This window comes from Neolamprologus multifasciatus, chromosome 4 (assembly GCF_963576455.1).
Source record: "Neolamprologus multifasciatus chromosome 4, fNeoMul1.2, whole genome shotgun sequence".
NCBI lineage: Eukaryota > Metazoa > Chordata > Actinopteri > Cichliformes > Cichlidae > Neolamprologus > Neolamprologus multifasciatus.
Genome location: NC_140442.1, coordinates 28,642,136 through 28,658,553, shown reverse-complemented (window position 1 = coordinate 28,658,553; position 16,418 = coordinate 28,642,136). Strand labels below are relative to the sequence as shown.

Sequence of the window (16,418 nt, the reverse complement as noted above, 5' to 3'; positions counted from 1 at the left end):
ACACGAGTGGGCAGTGCCTTTAAAAACACGAGTGGCTATGACTGTCTGCGTCTCCACTAACGAGCTGCTCTCATTCAAAGACGAGCGCTCCCATCTTCCTCCTCCTCTTCTTCTCGCTCACGCACCCACCTCCATCTTTCCCACTCCAGCGTTGTCAAGGCAACAAACCGTTACATCGAAGCTGTTAGTCATAAGTCCACGCAGACAACCCCCTCCCACCCCTCCCTTGACGCTGTCGTGACGTTTTATCACGTAAAATCTCATTTTGATTCATTTTTCTTGGAATCCTGTGTGAGCTGAGTGTGTTCATCAGAGTTTCATCATCCTCATAATAATATTATTATTAACACGATCACAAACATATATAAACATAAGTATTGCTTTCCACTGCTTATCGCCGTCCTAAAGTCACGTGGGCTTTTTTTTTTTCTAATAAGGCCACCCAAAACAAACACCCACACCCACACACAGGCGCACTTCAGCCCGGTGGCAGGCAGGGAGGAGGAGGAAGGCGGATCTGTAAAGTCCACTCTGCAGGACTTCCTCGCTACAGCCGAGCAGACCCTGCAGCGCAGTAAGTACTCCACGCTTCCTGTCAACCTTGTGCTCTGTGCCTTTCCACAGTCACTGTGAACATAACTCAGACACAGCTAAAACAGGCTGGAGAGTCCCGTTGATCCCACGGGTAACAGGTGACAGTGCACCGTGGGAGCGTGAACACGACTGTTTGACTTGCTGTCATTCTTCCCGTGTGTGTGCGCGCGCGCCGTGTGCGTGGAAGGTGAATTTTAACAAAGAGGAGCTGATAATGGAGTTTGAGCTGCAGTCGTGGAAATCCGTTGGATTCGGCTGTTCTGTGCTCATGTAACAGCTGTGACACACTTCCTGTTATGCATTGGGAGCGGCACTGATACCTTGTGACTTTTGGGTTGATATGAAACATGATAAAACACAGCAGACACGGGCTCACGTGTGTTTTTATTTTTAAATCTTCCGCTTTAAACCGGTGTGGTGCTGGCTGTGTTCGTGCCATGGTGATTGTGTTCTGTAACAGTGACATCAGGGACTTTAAGATCCTATTGTGAAATGAAACAGACTTTTTGCTCCTTTTATGCGTCAGTAGTTTAGCGCAGTTCAGAGCCAAAGACGTGTAAGTACATGAAGGAGCCATTACAAATGGGTTATTCCATTTTATGCTATTTTATACCTTTTAATGCATTTCTTAGACTCACATTAGGGAATGCCTAACAGCATGAAAACATCAACCAAAAGAAGAAGCACGGTGGCAGTGGCATCAGGATTTAGGCTTGTCCAGCTGATGTTTAGCAGAATTTCAGTGAGAGCTCAAGAGCAACAACCACAAGGTGACCAGAGACCATAGAAAGTCAATGACGTTCAAGTGACTATGGGTGAAATAAGCGCTGGCAACAGAAAGTGGGCGGGACCCAAGACAACATTATCTAAACTTCCAGGCAAACATCTGAAACTACTTCCTGTGAAATTAATGTTAACTAATGTGACTACTAACATGAGAGCAAATGATAACAGATATATGTCAGGATAGCAAATTCATTAATTCAGGCAACCAGAGCCTGGAATGGCCATAAACAACCGACCATCAAGCCCCACCTCACAACTTACAAGTCTAAAGGATCTGTTGCTAACTTCTTGGTGCACCACACCTTCAGAGGTCGAGTGGAGTCCATGCTTTAGTGGGTCAGGGCTGCTTTGGCAGCAAAATGGGACCAACACAATTATAGGCATGATCAGACCTAATGTTATGCCTGATCAGTGTGCATGTGGTATTTGCATGTTAATATAATTGACATGCTCTATGCTTATTTTATACACTAATACGGCATCTTATGAAAAACTTACCCAAGAAACTGAAACAAACTAACCCATAACTCTTCTCATTCCTTATTGTAAGGAATGAGAAGAGTGTCGTTGCAGGATATTAGCACACAATAACAGACATGTCATGATGGCCTAATGTATGTGTAGTGCTTTTTGTTACCAGTGTATGAAGGGTTTAGAGCCTGATTTTATGTTCTAGCAGGCCTGAATCCTGAAACAGTCACAGAGGGCATTCAGTATATCTGTTTTTAGATATGTATATATCTTTTTATAGATGGAAGACTGTTCAGCTAAATCCTTTTAGCATGTTAGACGGCCCCTTGGTGAGTCTTTTCACTGCCCAGTCTTTGACCCTAAAGATGGAATACAAATGCAGGAGTGATGTTGGCTGATGTTATGTTTCATGGGTACAGATTTTCTCGTACTGCAAAATTTCCTGAAACAAATATGAGTTATTTTAGCGTTCTTTCCTCTCAAAAGCTCAAATAAGTCAAACTCTTTATAATGTGACATGATGAAAAATAATGTTTGTGAGGTACTTTGTTGATGCTCTGTGTTTATCTTTGTCTAACCCATCCTTCTAATTGAATTTACTTTGATTTTATTCAGCAAATGGTGCAGCCTAAGGCATCGGTTCTAACTGCTCTGTTCCTGGCTCTCAGATCATGGAGGACTCTGCCCCCCGTCGTAGTCGCGCTGCGTTTGCGGGGCTGGTGGGAGTGTCCCAGGTGCTGGGTTTGGCATCGGTGGTGCTAACCGGTGTGTGGATGGGTCACTTCCGTGGAGGTTTTGCCTGGAATGGCTCAAAGCAGGAGTTTAACGTCCACCCTCTGTGCATGGTGCTGGGCCTGGTCTTTCTGCATGGAGATGGTGAGTCCACACTGATCAATGACTGTACAGGTAGAACCACAGCCTAATCAGGATGTGGCTCAAACTGAGTGATGCATCTCTGTGATTGTATTATATATTTTTTTATTGTTAAATGGTCCTCACCCATCACTCCCCATCAGGTCAGGCTAGATCGCTGCCCCTCCCTGAGCCTGGCTCTGCTGGAAGTTTCTTCCTGTTAAAAGGGAGTTTTTCTTTCCCACTGTGGCCAAGTGCTTGTTCAAAAGGGGTCAGCTGATTGTTGGGGATTTCTCTGTATTGTTGTCAGGTTTCTACCTTACAAGATAAAGTACCCGAGGCGACTGCTTTTGCAAATTTACTCTGCATAAATAAAATAAAATTGATATCAATTGTTTGTTTATTATGTATTTGTTTTTTTTCCGGCAGATATACCGACCATGCGTCAAACATTTTAGATCCCTAATGTTAGTGTTAAGCAATAATCCAGAGAACTCATGAAATATCATCTGTATCATCTATAAAAGATTTATTAAACAGAACACATTGTACGAAGAATAAAGACAGAGACAGGAGGTTATTAATGCAAACAAGTGCTAACACACACACACACACACACACACACACACACACACACACACACACACACACACACACACACACACACACACACAAAATCCAGAATCAACATGAAACCAAAGAAAGCCATCATATTCCATTTAAAACAAGTTGAGCATTTTGGTAAATGTTTCAATGTTATTCAAGTTAAACTCTTAACTTGCACCACCTGGGGTAGAAATAGGCGACTTAATTTAAAATGTAACATCTCGTAGCTGATACTGATATTTGTTTATCGAGCATGTGGCTAAAACACAAGCCAGCCCTGCTCCCAATCGTGGAATTGTTTCCATTGAGCTGGTCAACTGGCACCATAAATGCCTTACAGAAGCAGAGCAGAGAGTTCTTGCTGAAATATCAAAGTGATGTCCAGCTGACCAGTTATCCAGAGCTCAGCTGAAAATGTTAGAATAGTTTGAAAAACCTGCAGTCAGTGATTGTTCCTCTCTCTTTCTTTCCTTGCAAAATGCTCAACAGAAAATGGCTGCTCTAAATTAGTAGGACTGTTGGTGTGTGTCTGAGCTTATGAGTGTGCACCAGTGCATCGTAGCCTCAAGCCACTGTTTTGCTGACTTGTTACATTAAGCTAACACTGGCCAGACACCCATCAATCCTCCCTAACCGGACCCAGCAGGACTGAGACAAACAGAGGAAAGGGGGAATGGTTTGCATCACTGAATGAATGTAAACAGCTTGTGTGTGTGTTTTTGTCACACATCCAGTAAAGGTTTGACAGGATGACTCTAAAGGGAAAAGTGGCACAAAAAAAGCACCAGTCAGCAAACAACAGCATATTTTTCATTGACAGCAGAGAGCCTCCACTCTATTGGTCTTTAAATTCTCTTGTCCAATTATGGCATTTCTCAGAACTGGGTCTTCTTGTTTGTTCATGCTGTGGCCTGTTTAGACAGCTGGATATATTGAGCTAACCACTGCTAACTGCACTTCACCAGTTTTAAAATGTGTCATTATTATGGAATTATTATGTTATTTGCACCCTGATTGTCAAAATTGTATAAACAAAATCAAATATTCTTGTGTTAGAGTTCAGGTTAGTTGCAATTGACCTTCATGCTAATTACCAGATTACCAGTTAACTTGATACCTGACATTAAGAAGGAAGTTAGTTTGTTAGATGAAAGTGAAATAATATTTTTGACTCAGCTTTTTCATGTATTTACTCTGCCTTTTGTCATCCTTTATGCACAAATGTAGCTAGTTATAACTAGATGAAAACAAAAGGATGAGGCTCTACACAAAAAATTAAAGCAACACTTTTTAATCAGAGTATATCATCAGCTGCCCAACACTGCCACAAGGAGGTTCTGGGGGACAGGCATTTACTGTAGGAGAGCTGGACAGGGTGGTAGAAGGCCCTCAATCCATCACTGGGACTAGTATCTGTTCCTTTGTGCAAGGAGGAACAAGGTGTGCACTACCAGAGCGACAAAATGAACTCCAGCAGACCACGGGTGTGAATGTTTCTGACCCCAAAAAATCATAAACAGACTTCACGAGGGTAGAACTGTCTGGTACCGTAGAGCCCTATTGGTATATGCCATCAAATACCAGAACTGGCCGGTCCACCATTGAGAGCATGTTCACCTTGAGTGACACACGTGACCCTGGAGAAGCTCTGGAGAATGGGATGCGGCCTTTAGCATTGTTCAGACTGACATCTCTGGTGGTGGGTCAGTGATGTGTGGGGAGGCATCCCCATGATGGGACACACTGACCTCTACAGGCTAGTCGACACCATCCTGACGGCCATTGGGTGTCAAAAAGAAATCCTTGGACGGATTGCCGGAAACTTGGGTTACTGCTAGTAACTCGGGAAATCACCTTATTGGTGCAGGAATATTATTCGTCACTGTATTGTTGATTTTTTTAGGCCAGTGTTAAGTGGCTCAAAAAACAAAAAAACATTCCTCTTCAAACGGTCAGGTACAAGGACTGGACTGAAAATGGGTGAAAATGCAGTCAATGTCCAAGGAAAAACTTTGAAGACCTTCAGAAAGCTTCTGCTCAAGAACACTTAAGAAAAACATGATGAAAGTCTGACTGCTGAAAACGGAAAATATAAGAAAATGAAGAGTGGCTTAAGATGTCTGCACAGCACTGCATGTTTTTGTATGTAGTCTTCATGTAGCTTTAGTCTTAGTCACTCTGCAACAGCACGATAAACATCATTCAAGACTGAACTCAGATCACCACAATATAACGTTACAACAGTGAAAAATGCAGAACACATTTCACACCACACATTAAGGCAGTTGGATGACACACCAACACGACATGCACATCGACACAGCCAGATTAAAGGAAGTGCAAATGACAGCTGAGGTGAAGTTGCTCTGTCACACAAATGTTTTGTGAGGTGAGCAAAAGACTTAAACAGCGTAAAAATTGTAGGAATTTTATCAAATCTGACTTAAACTTCAGATGTCACATGTTCATTTGATCCAGACGCTTGGTATGTGGACATGAAGTGGAGAGACTGCCCACCAGCAATTACTGTGTCACACAAGCGATTAATACGTCTAAATGTATTCATTCATTCATTGTTTCTAAATGACACTATATAGCAGCTTGGTTAGGCCATTCTTTCCAATTCCCGTGTTCAGTTTCTTTTTAATGCAGATTTTCCTTTTCGATGGTGCCGTCAGTCATCCAGCTCAACTTGATTCATTTTGGACACACCGTCACCGTTTTTGACGTATTGCTGCCACCTGCTCATGCTGCAGCACACTTTGCTTTGTGTCCGCAGCCCTGGGTACCGCTCTAATGAGAGTAACCACATTAGCTCAACTGGTTCAGTGCTAGATTGCATTAGAGCAATAAAAACAAAGGTTAACTGGACATTAGAATGAGTTTGAGGAAGGATCTTAATGTGAAATGGAAACCTCCTGGGGGTGTTCCTCACACAGAAACAAACACATGTCCACACTAATGCTGTTACACTTCAGCTCATGCCCCCCTTTTTCGCCTTTAATATTGGGTTCTTTTGAGTATCTTGCACCCCCATGAGGTGGCTTAAATTTCTGTGACGCTGTGAAGTGGAAATGAAACAAAGCTGTTGGCTCAGGTGGGTGAACGAAGGATTTATGCTGAGAACAATTAGAGAGTGTGTGTGGTAGAGCTGGAGGCTCAGTTGCTGCACAGTATTAATGCTGACCTTTTACCACAGTGTCCCCTCACTTCCACCTGGACCGTCCTGACTCTGGTTCTGCTGGAGGTTTCTTCCTGTTAAAAATGAGTTTTTCCTTCCCACTGTTGCCAAATGCTTGCTTATAGGGGGTCGTGTGGATGTGAGCTTGACAGATTGTCTGTATGTGGTACCCTGGAACAGGCTGGCAGTTTGTTTTGGGTGTACTCTGCCTCTGGAGCCATAACCATTGAGATAAGCTCCAGCCCCACTGTGACCTTATACTGGATCGAAGGAATGAAGGAAGGAATCTGTAATTGCTTTATTTTATAGAAAATCAAAGCTCCAATAATGGTGTCACTGCAGGAAGTGACACACAATCATGCTGTTTAAGTGTTGCCTTGAATTCTGAATAAAATACCGATTGTGTTTCCAGCAAAGTAAAGATAGACCTCAAAATAACAATTGTTTCTTTTTACTTGTGATTCCTTCCATAATGTCACGGTTTGGCTTGGCAAACCGTGGGGGGTGTGGTGAAGGAGGACCCAGGCGCGGTGCTCTATGTACAAGCAGTGCGTTTATTTACAGTGATGGAACTGATACACAACAATAATACATCCCTGTGTGCTCCCGACTTCCACTCCGTGTCTTCTCCCAGTGTTTGTGCTCATGTGTCTGCTCCCTCGTGCCAGTGCACTCTGTGTCTGCTGCCCTATCGTCCAGCAATCCTTCCTGGGAAAATAGAGGCAGTAGTTAGCACCCTCAGTTCACTTGGTAAGCTCACACTCACAAACAGACCAGCTGGAGAACTGACGGGAAGTCTCACGAAATGATCCCGCGTCGGTGGGAGCTCCAAGACTCTCTTAAGTAGCTCCCCCGACGAGGCCTCATCAGCAGCAGGTGCGTGGCTTCGGGTGTGGCCAGTCCCCTAGCGGGGCCACACCCACCAGGCCTGAAGGCGCCTGTAAACAAGAATTCAGATACACCTGCACCCATACACACACATTCATACCTACAAGGACGGAGAAGAGGAGGCAGCAAAAAATACATATAATATAACCGGTCCATGATTGCCCAGGGATCCTGGGTCGCACAGACCCAGAACCCTGACACATACTTTACATGGTCTTCTAATTTTGTTGCCCAGTGGTCAATGCAAACAGCTTACAGGCGTGCAGCGTGTTAAAGACTGATTGCAGACATCTTCATCCATTAGTAACGTGTCACATTCTGCCAGGCACCTTTAAAAATGATGGACAATAAGTGTAGATGAGTTAAGTTAAGAAGATGAAAAAATGTTTCTCTTTATTTAATAATAATTTCAATATTCCAAAATCACTACGCTTCCTATATGTTGCCCATTGGTCATGGTTCAAATACTGCTGAACCATGTGTGAAACGAATAAATGAAATGAAATGAAATAAATGTGTCAGCGTAGAGTTTCAGTGCGTTCCTAGTACAAAGCTCTCGTTGAGGGTTTGAAATATGAGTATGAATCATGTTTTGCTGTTTCAGACTGCATTGGATGAAAAAACAAAAGTCTAAAAAAGCAATTAACATGTGTGTAATGTTTGATCAGTGTTAAATGCACTTATTTGATCCTATAGTCTTCCCTCTGTCTCCACGTCTCTGTCTGTCTGCCTCTCCAGCCATCCTGGTCTACAGAGTGTTTCACAATGAGCCGAAGAAGAACGTAAAGCTGCTTCACGGCATTATTCACCTGCTCGCTCTCATCATGAGTATTGTAGGTAAGGGGGCTACATTAGCCGGCGTCTGACTGCTGTAGATGTTTGTATTTTTTAAATAACCATGTGTGTGTCCGTCTGACATGTTGCTCTACGCGTGCATGCAGGTTTTGTAGCTGTGTTTGACTTCCACCGGGCAGCCAAGATTCCTGACATGTACTCTCTACACAGCTGGTGCGGTATGACTACCCTGATCCTGTTCTGCTTACAGGTACACACACACAGACTGAATTTCTGCAGCAAATGTAACAGATTACAACACTAAACTTTTTATCCCTCCATTTTTGCCAGTGGGTGATGGGTTTGATGTTCTTCCTGTTTCCTGTTGCGTCGGCATGGCTACGAGCCTCATACTTGCCTGTCCACGTGTTCTGTGGCCTGGCTCTGCTGGTAATGTCCGTAGGGACCAGCCTGCTGGGCATCACGGAGACGCTCCTCTTCAACATCATGTATGTCTGTACTCGAGTATCTGCCCCCTCGTCTCCTCTTCATTTCATTAGTGATGTTCTTTAGGCATAAACCACAGACAGTATGACATCACACGAGTGGCTTGGTGAAGGTCGTTGTGTTTTTATCATTTCTTTTTGAAATCATTTCTTGCTTAAGTAACTAAATTTATTTGACTATTTCCACATTATTGTATATTCAGCACCAGTGGTTTCCCATTTGTCCAGGGAATATAACATAACATGGTTTTAATGGCTTCATATCAGATATTACGAGTCTGGTTGGTGGTGGATGGTGCGTAAAGGCCTTTTTAGTTCGGGTCATCGCTGATTACAACTTGAATCTCAGAAGTCAGATGGCTCTGATAAAAAGAAATCCAGTATAATCCAGTACATCCGCACACTGCTCTTGTTGCCTACCGTGGTGGACATGGTACAATCACCAGTTGTAGTGGTTCCTGGAGGTTGTTGGCTGCATGAAATTGGTTGCAAAGAAGGCGCTACACCAAAGACCTCCTAGCAGGCTGCTGAGGCTGTGAGCAATTTTTAAAAATCATTGTCTGTGAATATTTGCTAATGACATGCTAAGAGGTAGCAAAACTTTCAAAAATGCAAGTTTGTCATTTCCATTCAAACTACAAACACAGCAATATGATAGTGACCAAAGCAATCGGAAGAAGGTCATTGCCAATCGGAATAAGTTTTTCCCTAGTGACACGTGGTTGCCACGTTGATCACTGACCAGTCTGTAGGTCTGTGTGATCCTTAAGCAATCATTTCCCAGCAAACTCCACCAACCACTCGCAGTAAAGTCGGGGAGTACTACATTTTCCCTCACAACTGCTGGTTGAGAGATGGTCACTGAGTGACCTACATTCATTGATCCCACAAGTGCAGAATGTCAGACAAGTTAACATCACATGGTTAGTGGTCACATGTCTGCAAATCCTCAATAACCACCATCTGCTCCTGATTTATCTCAACTAACCTTAAATTTTACTATGCCCTTACCCACTTATGATCAGTGTTGGTCAAGTTACTTGAAAAAAGTAATGTGTAACTAATTACTGATTACTTTCCCAAAAGAGTAATCCCATTACTTTACTGATTACTTATTGATAAAGTGATAGATCTTTCAGCCCAATTCTACTTTTTCTACATAATCATCATACAAAATGTAATCAAATGGAAAAGTCTCTTTTTAAAACTTGTTTTATTAGTTTTAATCTTTTAACTTTATGCATCAAGCAAAAAATTAATTATCTGCAACATTCACTGACTGGAAGAAATTAGTTTAACATTTAAACCCATTTTCTGCACATTCCAGCACATAAAATAAAATATTTTGTGTGTTTACACTCAGTCTTTCAAATAGATGCAAGTAAAACACAGCAGAAAATAAATAAAGTCAAAGACTAGCGGTCCTGTTGCTCTATTTTCACCTGTAAAGCAGGAGTGAGGTAGGCGGAGGTTTACCCTGGTGCAGGTGTGCCGCAGCGGTCAGTGGAAGAATCCACGAGTTTCTCTGTGAGTTTCCCATTACGTCGTAGCTACTCGGTGCTTGTTCGGAAGTTTAGGGGTTTTTTCGCTGTAAAAAGAAGTTTTCTTCCCACGCACAACGGACACTAATGTTTTTGTCACTTTTCATGGAATCAAACTCAAAGTAAGGTCAGTACTTCCACGCTTTAAACGCTGCACGCTCATACTCTCTCTGCACTCGATATATGATCCATTGTTGATCTGCACACAGCTGTTGTCACGAACGTCGCACTCGCTTACGTCACTGTCATGAGACGTTCTCGCAAAAAATCACGGTTTTAGTAACGCAGTAACGCAGCGTTCCTACGGGAAAGTAACAGTAATCTAATTACCGTTTTTGCAATAGTAATCCCTTACTTTACTCGTTACCTGAAAAAAGTAATCAGATTACAGTAATGCGTAACGCGTTACTGCCCATCTCTGCTTATGATGTCTCCTTGCTTCCTTGGGGCCAGGCCGACCTACTCTAAATTCACCCCAGAGGGAGTGCTGGCCAACGTCTTGGGTATCCTGTTGGTGTGCTTTGGATTGGTGCTGGGACACCTGATGACGAGGGAGGAGTACAGACGCCCACCAAACCCAGAGGAAGAAGCTCTGTCCGTCCATTTCAAGACACTGACTGACGGGGGATCACCAACCACGCCTTAATCTCACTCTGAAGCCTGACGCCCCTCTGTGATCTACATCTACAGAGCCAACAGACTACCTGTGCTACCAGTCTCTGTTAGTACCTCCATACCTGTCAGAAAATGAGTTCAGCTTTAGGTTCAGTGAAGTAAGAACAGAAATCTTTAATAACTGTCTTTCTCATGTTATTATACCAACCAGCTCTGTCAAACATTTATACAAACATAGTTACAAATGTATTGTTTCACTACACATTGTGATATGGGGCGTCATGTTTGTGTAGTTGAAGGGCGCAGTTTATATTTTATTGTTTCCTGTTGTGCAGTGTTCATGGTTAGGTTGTGATTCTCGTTTTGCTTAAATGTGTCTTCACTTCACTTGTGTTTTATCATTGTGTCTTATCTATATTAAAGATGTAGCATCAGCCGACCGGAGTAGGTGCAGTGTTCTCCTCTCCCGTCCTTTCCTCCACAGCTCTGCTCTGCATTGTGTGTCGGCTTTGTGAGGACAGTTATTGACATTAATGCACTCCCAGCGTCTCACCCCCAGTTTTAACCATATTAACTACAGTAAATCTCACACCTAACATAACCCTAAAACCAGGTCTTCACCCTCAGACAGACAGCGGTGTGAGAAGATTCAAGTTGTACCTTCCACAAAAGTATTATTTGTTTCTGTTTTTTGGTTTCCTGTGACAAATAACTAAAGTCATGATGTGCGGATGGGTGGTTCACGTAATATTCAGAAAGCTGGAATTCAGAATCTGTCCGTTTCAATATCAAGTATTTCTCCTGACTTTTTTTTTTTATCCTGATCAATAAGATGGCACCACCACAACCACCATCACCTTTTCTGTCCTCTTACCAGTCACAGCAGATGGCTGCCATGGGCGTTATTTGGTGATTGCGCTGATGCTATCCTTTTTAGTACATCTGGCACCTTATCAGTGGAATTAAATTTGACTAAAAAAAGAAAACACAAACACAAATTTCTACTTTGACGCTCAAAAAGAAGCTACACTACCCTCAGAACAATTGTACAAATCCTGCAAACGTAGCCTTTCTGTGAGCAGGGTGGAGCAGGGTGGTGCGCTGGTAGTCTGTAGAATAGACTCTGTGCTCTGCTGGAGAACCACGTGTTCAAAAACTGTTCTCCGCAGCCGCTGTCTACTGTCCGTGCTGCTTTTCTGTGTCTCTGTGGTGAACATTGGTTGAGTTCCCCTCATGTTCCTCTCTGTGTAAGTAAAGAGCCACAGGTCCACGTTCATTTTGGGGTCAATATGTGGCATTAAAGGTGGTGTAAATTGGTTGTATGATAAAATTTCCTCTGCTGTTGCTCCGTCTTTGTGACCTGCAGTAGCATAAAGTCCTGTTTCCTGACCAAATCCTATCCTATCAGTAACTGTTCCTGTTTAAATGCTTCAATAACCTGTTGTGTGTATTCAAATACCTACATGTATGTTTTAAATCTACTTGTTTTGTTTTGCTCGCCTTCAGTCTTTGTGCCTCAGAGAGAGCTTGGTGGAGGTTGTTCATTTTTCTGTAAGTTGTGACAGTGTCGTTGTTCACAGGAAGTCCCGATCTTATCAGGACAACCTGAAATAAAGTGTTTGAAATTATTTTCCCCAGATTTTTAACATTGGATGTGAAAGCAGCAAGAAAACATATTTGAATTGTAGATTGTTTTAAAATGAACGTTCTAAAACAAACATTTTTACTGTACGTAACAAGCTGTTCACGTCACCTTTATGTGCATCAAGCTGCACGAGTTTTGTAGTTTTGCCTTTCTACACCAACATTGTGGATTTTAAATCCCACAGGCAAGATGTCACTGAAGTGCAGACATTCAGTAATAATCTAAGTGGGTATCACGTTAACTGTTCAGGGTTTACATTTTCTAACACTCAAATGTAACTGGACATGGAACTGAAAAGCAGTTTGATGGCCAGTTCAGGTCTGTTCCCTCTTTATTTCATGAAAGGTTAAACAGATAAAGGAGCAGTCTGGCTCATTCTTACAAAGCAATCATAAAAGGCCCGATAGCCCACTGACTGGTGCTTTATGTTAAAATCAATATTCTATTTAGATTGCTTCTGCTGCCCCCAAGTGGCCAAAAAACAATCAGTCATTGTAAGAGCACTGCATACAAGATCAACACAATCTTTCCACCACAGTTAAAACAAAAGCATTTATCCACACGAGCATATGACTTGTGCTAATAACAATTCAATTCAATTCAATTCAATTTTATTTATATAGCGCCAAATCACAACAAATGTCGCCTCAAGGCGCTTCATAGATACAGAGAAAAGCCCAACAATCATATGACCCCCTATGAGCAGCACTTTGGCGACAGTGGGAAGGAAAAACTCCCTTTTAACAGGAAGAAACCTCCGGCAGAACCAGGCTCAGGGAAGGGCGGCCATCTGCTGCGACCGGTTGGGGTGAGAGAAGGAAGACAGGATAAAGACATGCTGTGGAAGAGAGACAGAGATTAATAACAGATACGATTCAATACAGAGAGGTCTGTTAACACATAGTGAGTGAGAAAGGTGACTGGAAAGGAAAAACTCAATGCATCATGGGAATCCCCCGGCAGCCTACATCTATTGCAGCATAACTAAGGGAGGATTCAGGGTCACCTGGTCCAGCCCTAACTATATGCTTTAGCAAAAAGGAAAGTTTTAAGCCTAATCTTAAAAGTAGAGATAGTGTCTGTCTCCCGAATCCAAACTGGAAGCTGGTTCCACAGAAGAGGGGCCTGAAAACTGAAGGCTCTCCCTCCCATTCTACTTTTAAATACTCTAGGAACAACAAGTAGGCCTGCAGAGCGAGAGCGAAGTGCTCTAATAGGGTGATATGGTACTTCAAGGTCATTAAGATAAGATGGGGCCTGATTATTTAAGACCTTGTATGTAAGGAGCAGGATTTTGAATTCAATTCTGGATTTAACAGGAAGCCAATGAAGGGAAGCCAAAACAGGAGAAATATGCTCTCTCTTTCTAGTCCCTGTCAGTACTCTTGCTGCAGCATTTTGGATTAACTGAAGGCTTTTCAGTGAGTTTTTTGGACATCCTGATAATAATGAATTACAGTCGTCCAGCCTGGAAGTAATAAATGCATGAACTAGTTTTTCAGCGTCACTCTGAGACAGGATATTTCTAATTTTAGAGATGTTGCGCAAATGGAAGAACGCAGTCTTACATATTTGTTTAATATGTGCGTTGAAGGACATATCCTGGTCAAAAATGACTCCAAGGTTCCTCACAGTGTTACTGGAGGCCAAGGTAATGCCATCCAGAGTAAGAATCTGGTTAGATACCATATTTCTAAGCTTTTCAGCGCCGAGTACAATGACCTCAGTTTTATCTGAGTTAAGAAGCAGAAAGTTAGTGGCCATCCAAGTCTTTATGTCTTTAAGACATTCCTGCAGTTTAACTAATTGGTGTGTGTTATCTGGCTTCATGGACAGATAGAGCTGGGTGTCATCTGCATAGCAGTGAAAATGTATGCTATGTCTTCTAATGATGCTGCCTAGGGGAAGCATGTATAATGTAAACAGAATTGGTCCTAGCACCGAACCCTGTGGAACTCCATAATTAACCTCAGTGTGTGAAGAGGACTCTCCATTTACATGCACAAATTGGAGTCTATTAGATAGATATGATACAAACCACTGCAGTGCAGTACCTGTAATACCTACAGCATGTTCTAATCGCTCTAATAGGATATTATGGTCAACAGTATCGAATGCTGCACTAAGGTCAAGAAGGACAAGCACAGAGATGAGTCCACTGTCAGAGGCCATAAGAAGATCATTTGTAACCTTCACTAAAGCTGTTTCTGTGCTGTGATGAACTCTGAAACCTGACTGAAACTCTTCAAATAAACCATTCCCCTGCAGATGATCTGTTAGCTGTTTGACAACTACTCTTTCAAGGATTTTTGATATGAAAGGAAGGTTGGAGATTGGCCTATAATTAGCTAAGACTGCTGGGTCTAGAGATGGCTTTTTGAGTAAAGGTTTAACTGCAGCCACCTTGAAGGCCTGTGGTACATAGCCGATTATTAGAGATAGGTTGATCATATATAAGATCGAAGAATTAATCAATGGCAGGACTTCTTTGAGCAGTTTTGTAGGAATGGGGTCTAAAAGACACGTTGATGGTTTGGAGGAAGTAATTATTGAAGTTAACTCAGAAAGATCAATTGGAGAAAAAGAGTCTAACTTAACATCAATGAAACTAAGAGTAGCTGTAGATAATATTACATCTGTGGGATGATTATTGGTAATTTTTTCTCTAATGATAAAAATTTTATTTGTGAAGAAGTTCATGAAGTCATCACTAGTTAACGTTAAAGGGATGGTTGGCTCAACAGAGCTCTGACTTTTTGTCAGCCTGGCTACAGTGCTGAAGAGAAACCTGGGGTTGTTCTTATTTTCTTCAATCAGTGATGAGTAGTAAGCTGTTCTGGCTTTGCGGAGGGCTTTCTTATAAAGCAACAAACTATTTCTCCAGGCTAAATGATGATCCTCTAAATTTGTGACATGCCATTTCCTCTCCAGATTACGAGTCATCTGCTTTAGGGTACGTGTTTGAGAATTATACCACGGGGTCAGGTACTTCTGATTAGAGACCTTAGTTTTCACTGGAGCTACAGTATCCAGAGTCGTACGTAGTGAGGAGGTGAAATTATTAACAAGATAATCGACCTCTGTTGGGGTAGCGTTCAGATAGCTGCTCTGCTCTGTGTTGGTACAGGGCATTGACGATGATAACAGTGGCTGGATTATATTCTTAAACTTAGTTACAGCGCTTTCAGAAAGACATCTACTTTGATAAAGTCCACTCTCCACTGCTGCGTAATCAATTATTGTAAATGTAAATGTTATCAAGAAATGATCAGACAGGAGAGGGTTTTCAGGAAACACTGTTAAATGTTCAGTTTCTATGCCATATGTTAAAACAAGATCTAGAGTGTGATTAAAGTGGTGGGTGGGTTCTTTTACATTTTGAGAGAAACCAATTGAGTCTAACAACAGATTAAATGCCATGTTGAGGCTGTCATTTTTAGCATCTACATGGATGTTTTAAATCACCCACAATAATTATTTTATCTGAGCTCAGAACTAAATTAGATATAAAGTCTGAGAAATCAGACAGAAACTCTGTGTAAGGCCCAGGTGGACAATAGATGATAACAAGTAAGACTGGTTTCTGAGTTTCACAGCTGGGGTGGACGAGGCTAAGCATCAGGCTTTCAAATGAATTAAAAGTCTGTCTTGGTCTTTCATTAATTAATAGACTGGTGTGAAAAATTGCTGCCACACCGCCCCCTCGACCTGTGCTTCGAGATTTCTGGTAGTTAGAATGACTCGGGGGTGTTGATTCATTTAAACTAACATAATCATCCTGCTGCAATGCATGTAATGCTGTCTGCAAACACATATGTGAACACAGTTTTTCTTCATTGTAAAACCTTTAGGGCCTTTAACCAGTGTTGCCACACAACAAGAAGGTAATGTTCTTGTTCTAATGTAAGATTATACCCAAAAAAGCTTTTCCTTGTTGGGTCACACAATGAGAGACAGAC

At 42.1% G+C, this 16,418-nt stretch overlaps 1 protein-coding gene and 1 long non-coding RNA gene across 2 annotated transcripts; one reads left to right on the top strand and one right to left on the bottom strand.

Annotated features, from left to right (window-relative positions):
- The first annotated feature begins 298 nt into the window (after positions 1–298).
- cyb561 (cytochrome b561) lies at positions 299–12,442 on the top strand. Its single transcript, XM_085158269.1, has 6 exons — positions 299–574; positions 2,520–2,727; positions 8,117–8,215; positions 8,320–8,423; positions 8,504–8,661; positions 10,653–12,442. Exons 2-6 carry the CDS (start codon positions 2,523–2,525, stop codon positions 10,843–10,845), a joined length of 759 nt encoding a protein of 252 aa, XP_085014395.1. The 5' UTR covers positions 299–574; positions 2,520–2,522; the 3' UTR covers positions 10,846–12,442.
- LOC146520751 (uncharacterized) lies at positions 6,695–7,735 on the bottom strand. Its single transcript, XR_014873907.1, has 2 exons — positions 7,281–7,735; positions 6,695–7,198 (listed from the first exon to the last, which is right to left on the bottom strand). It is a non-coding gene; the product is annotated as an uncharacterized LOC146520751 (long non-coding RNA).
- Positions 12,443–16,418: the final 3,976 nt, after the last annotated feature.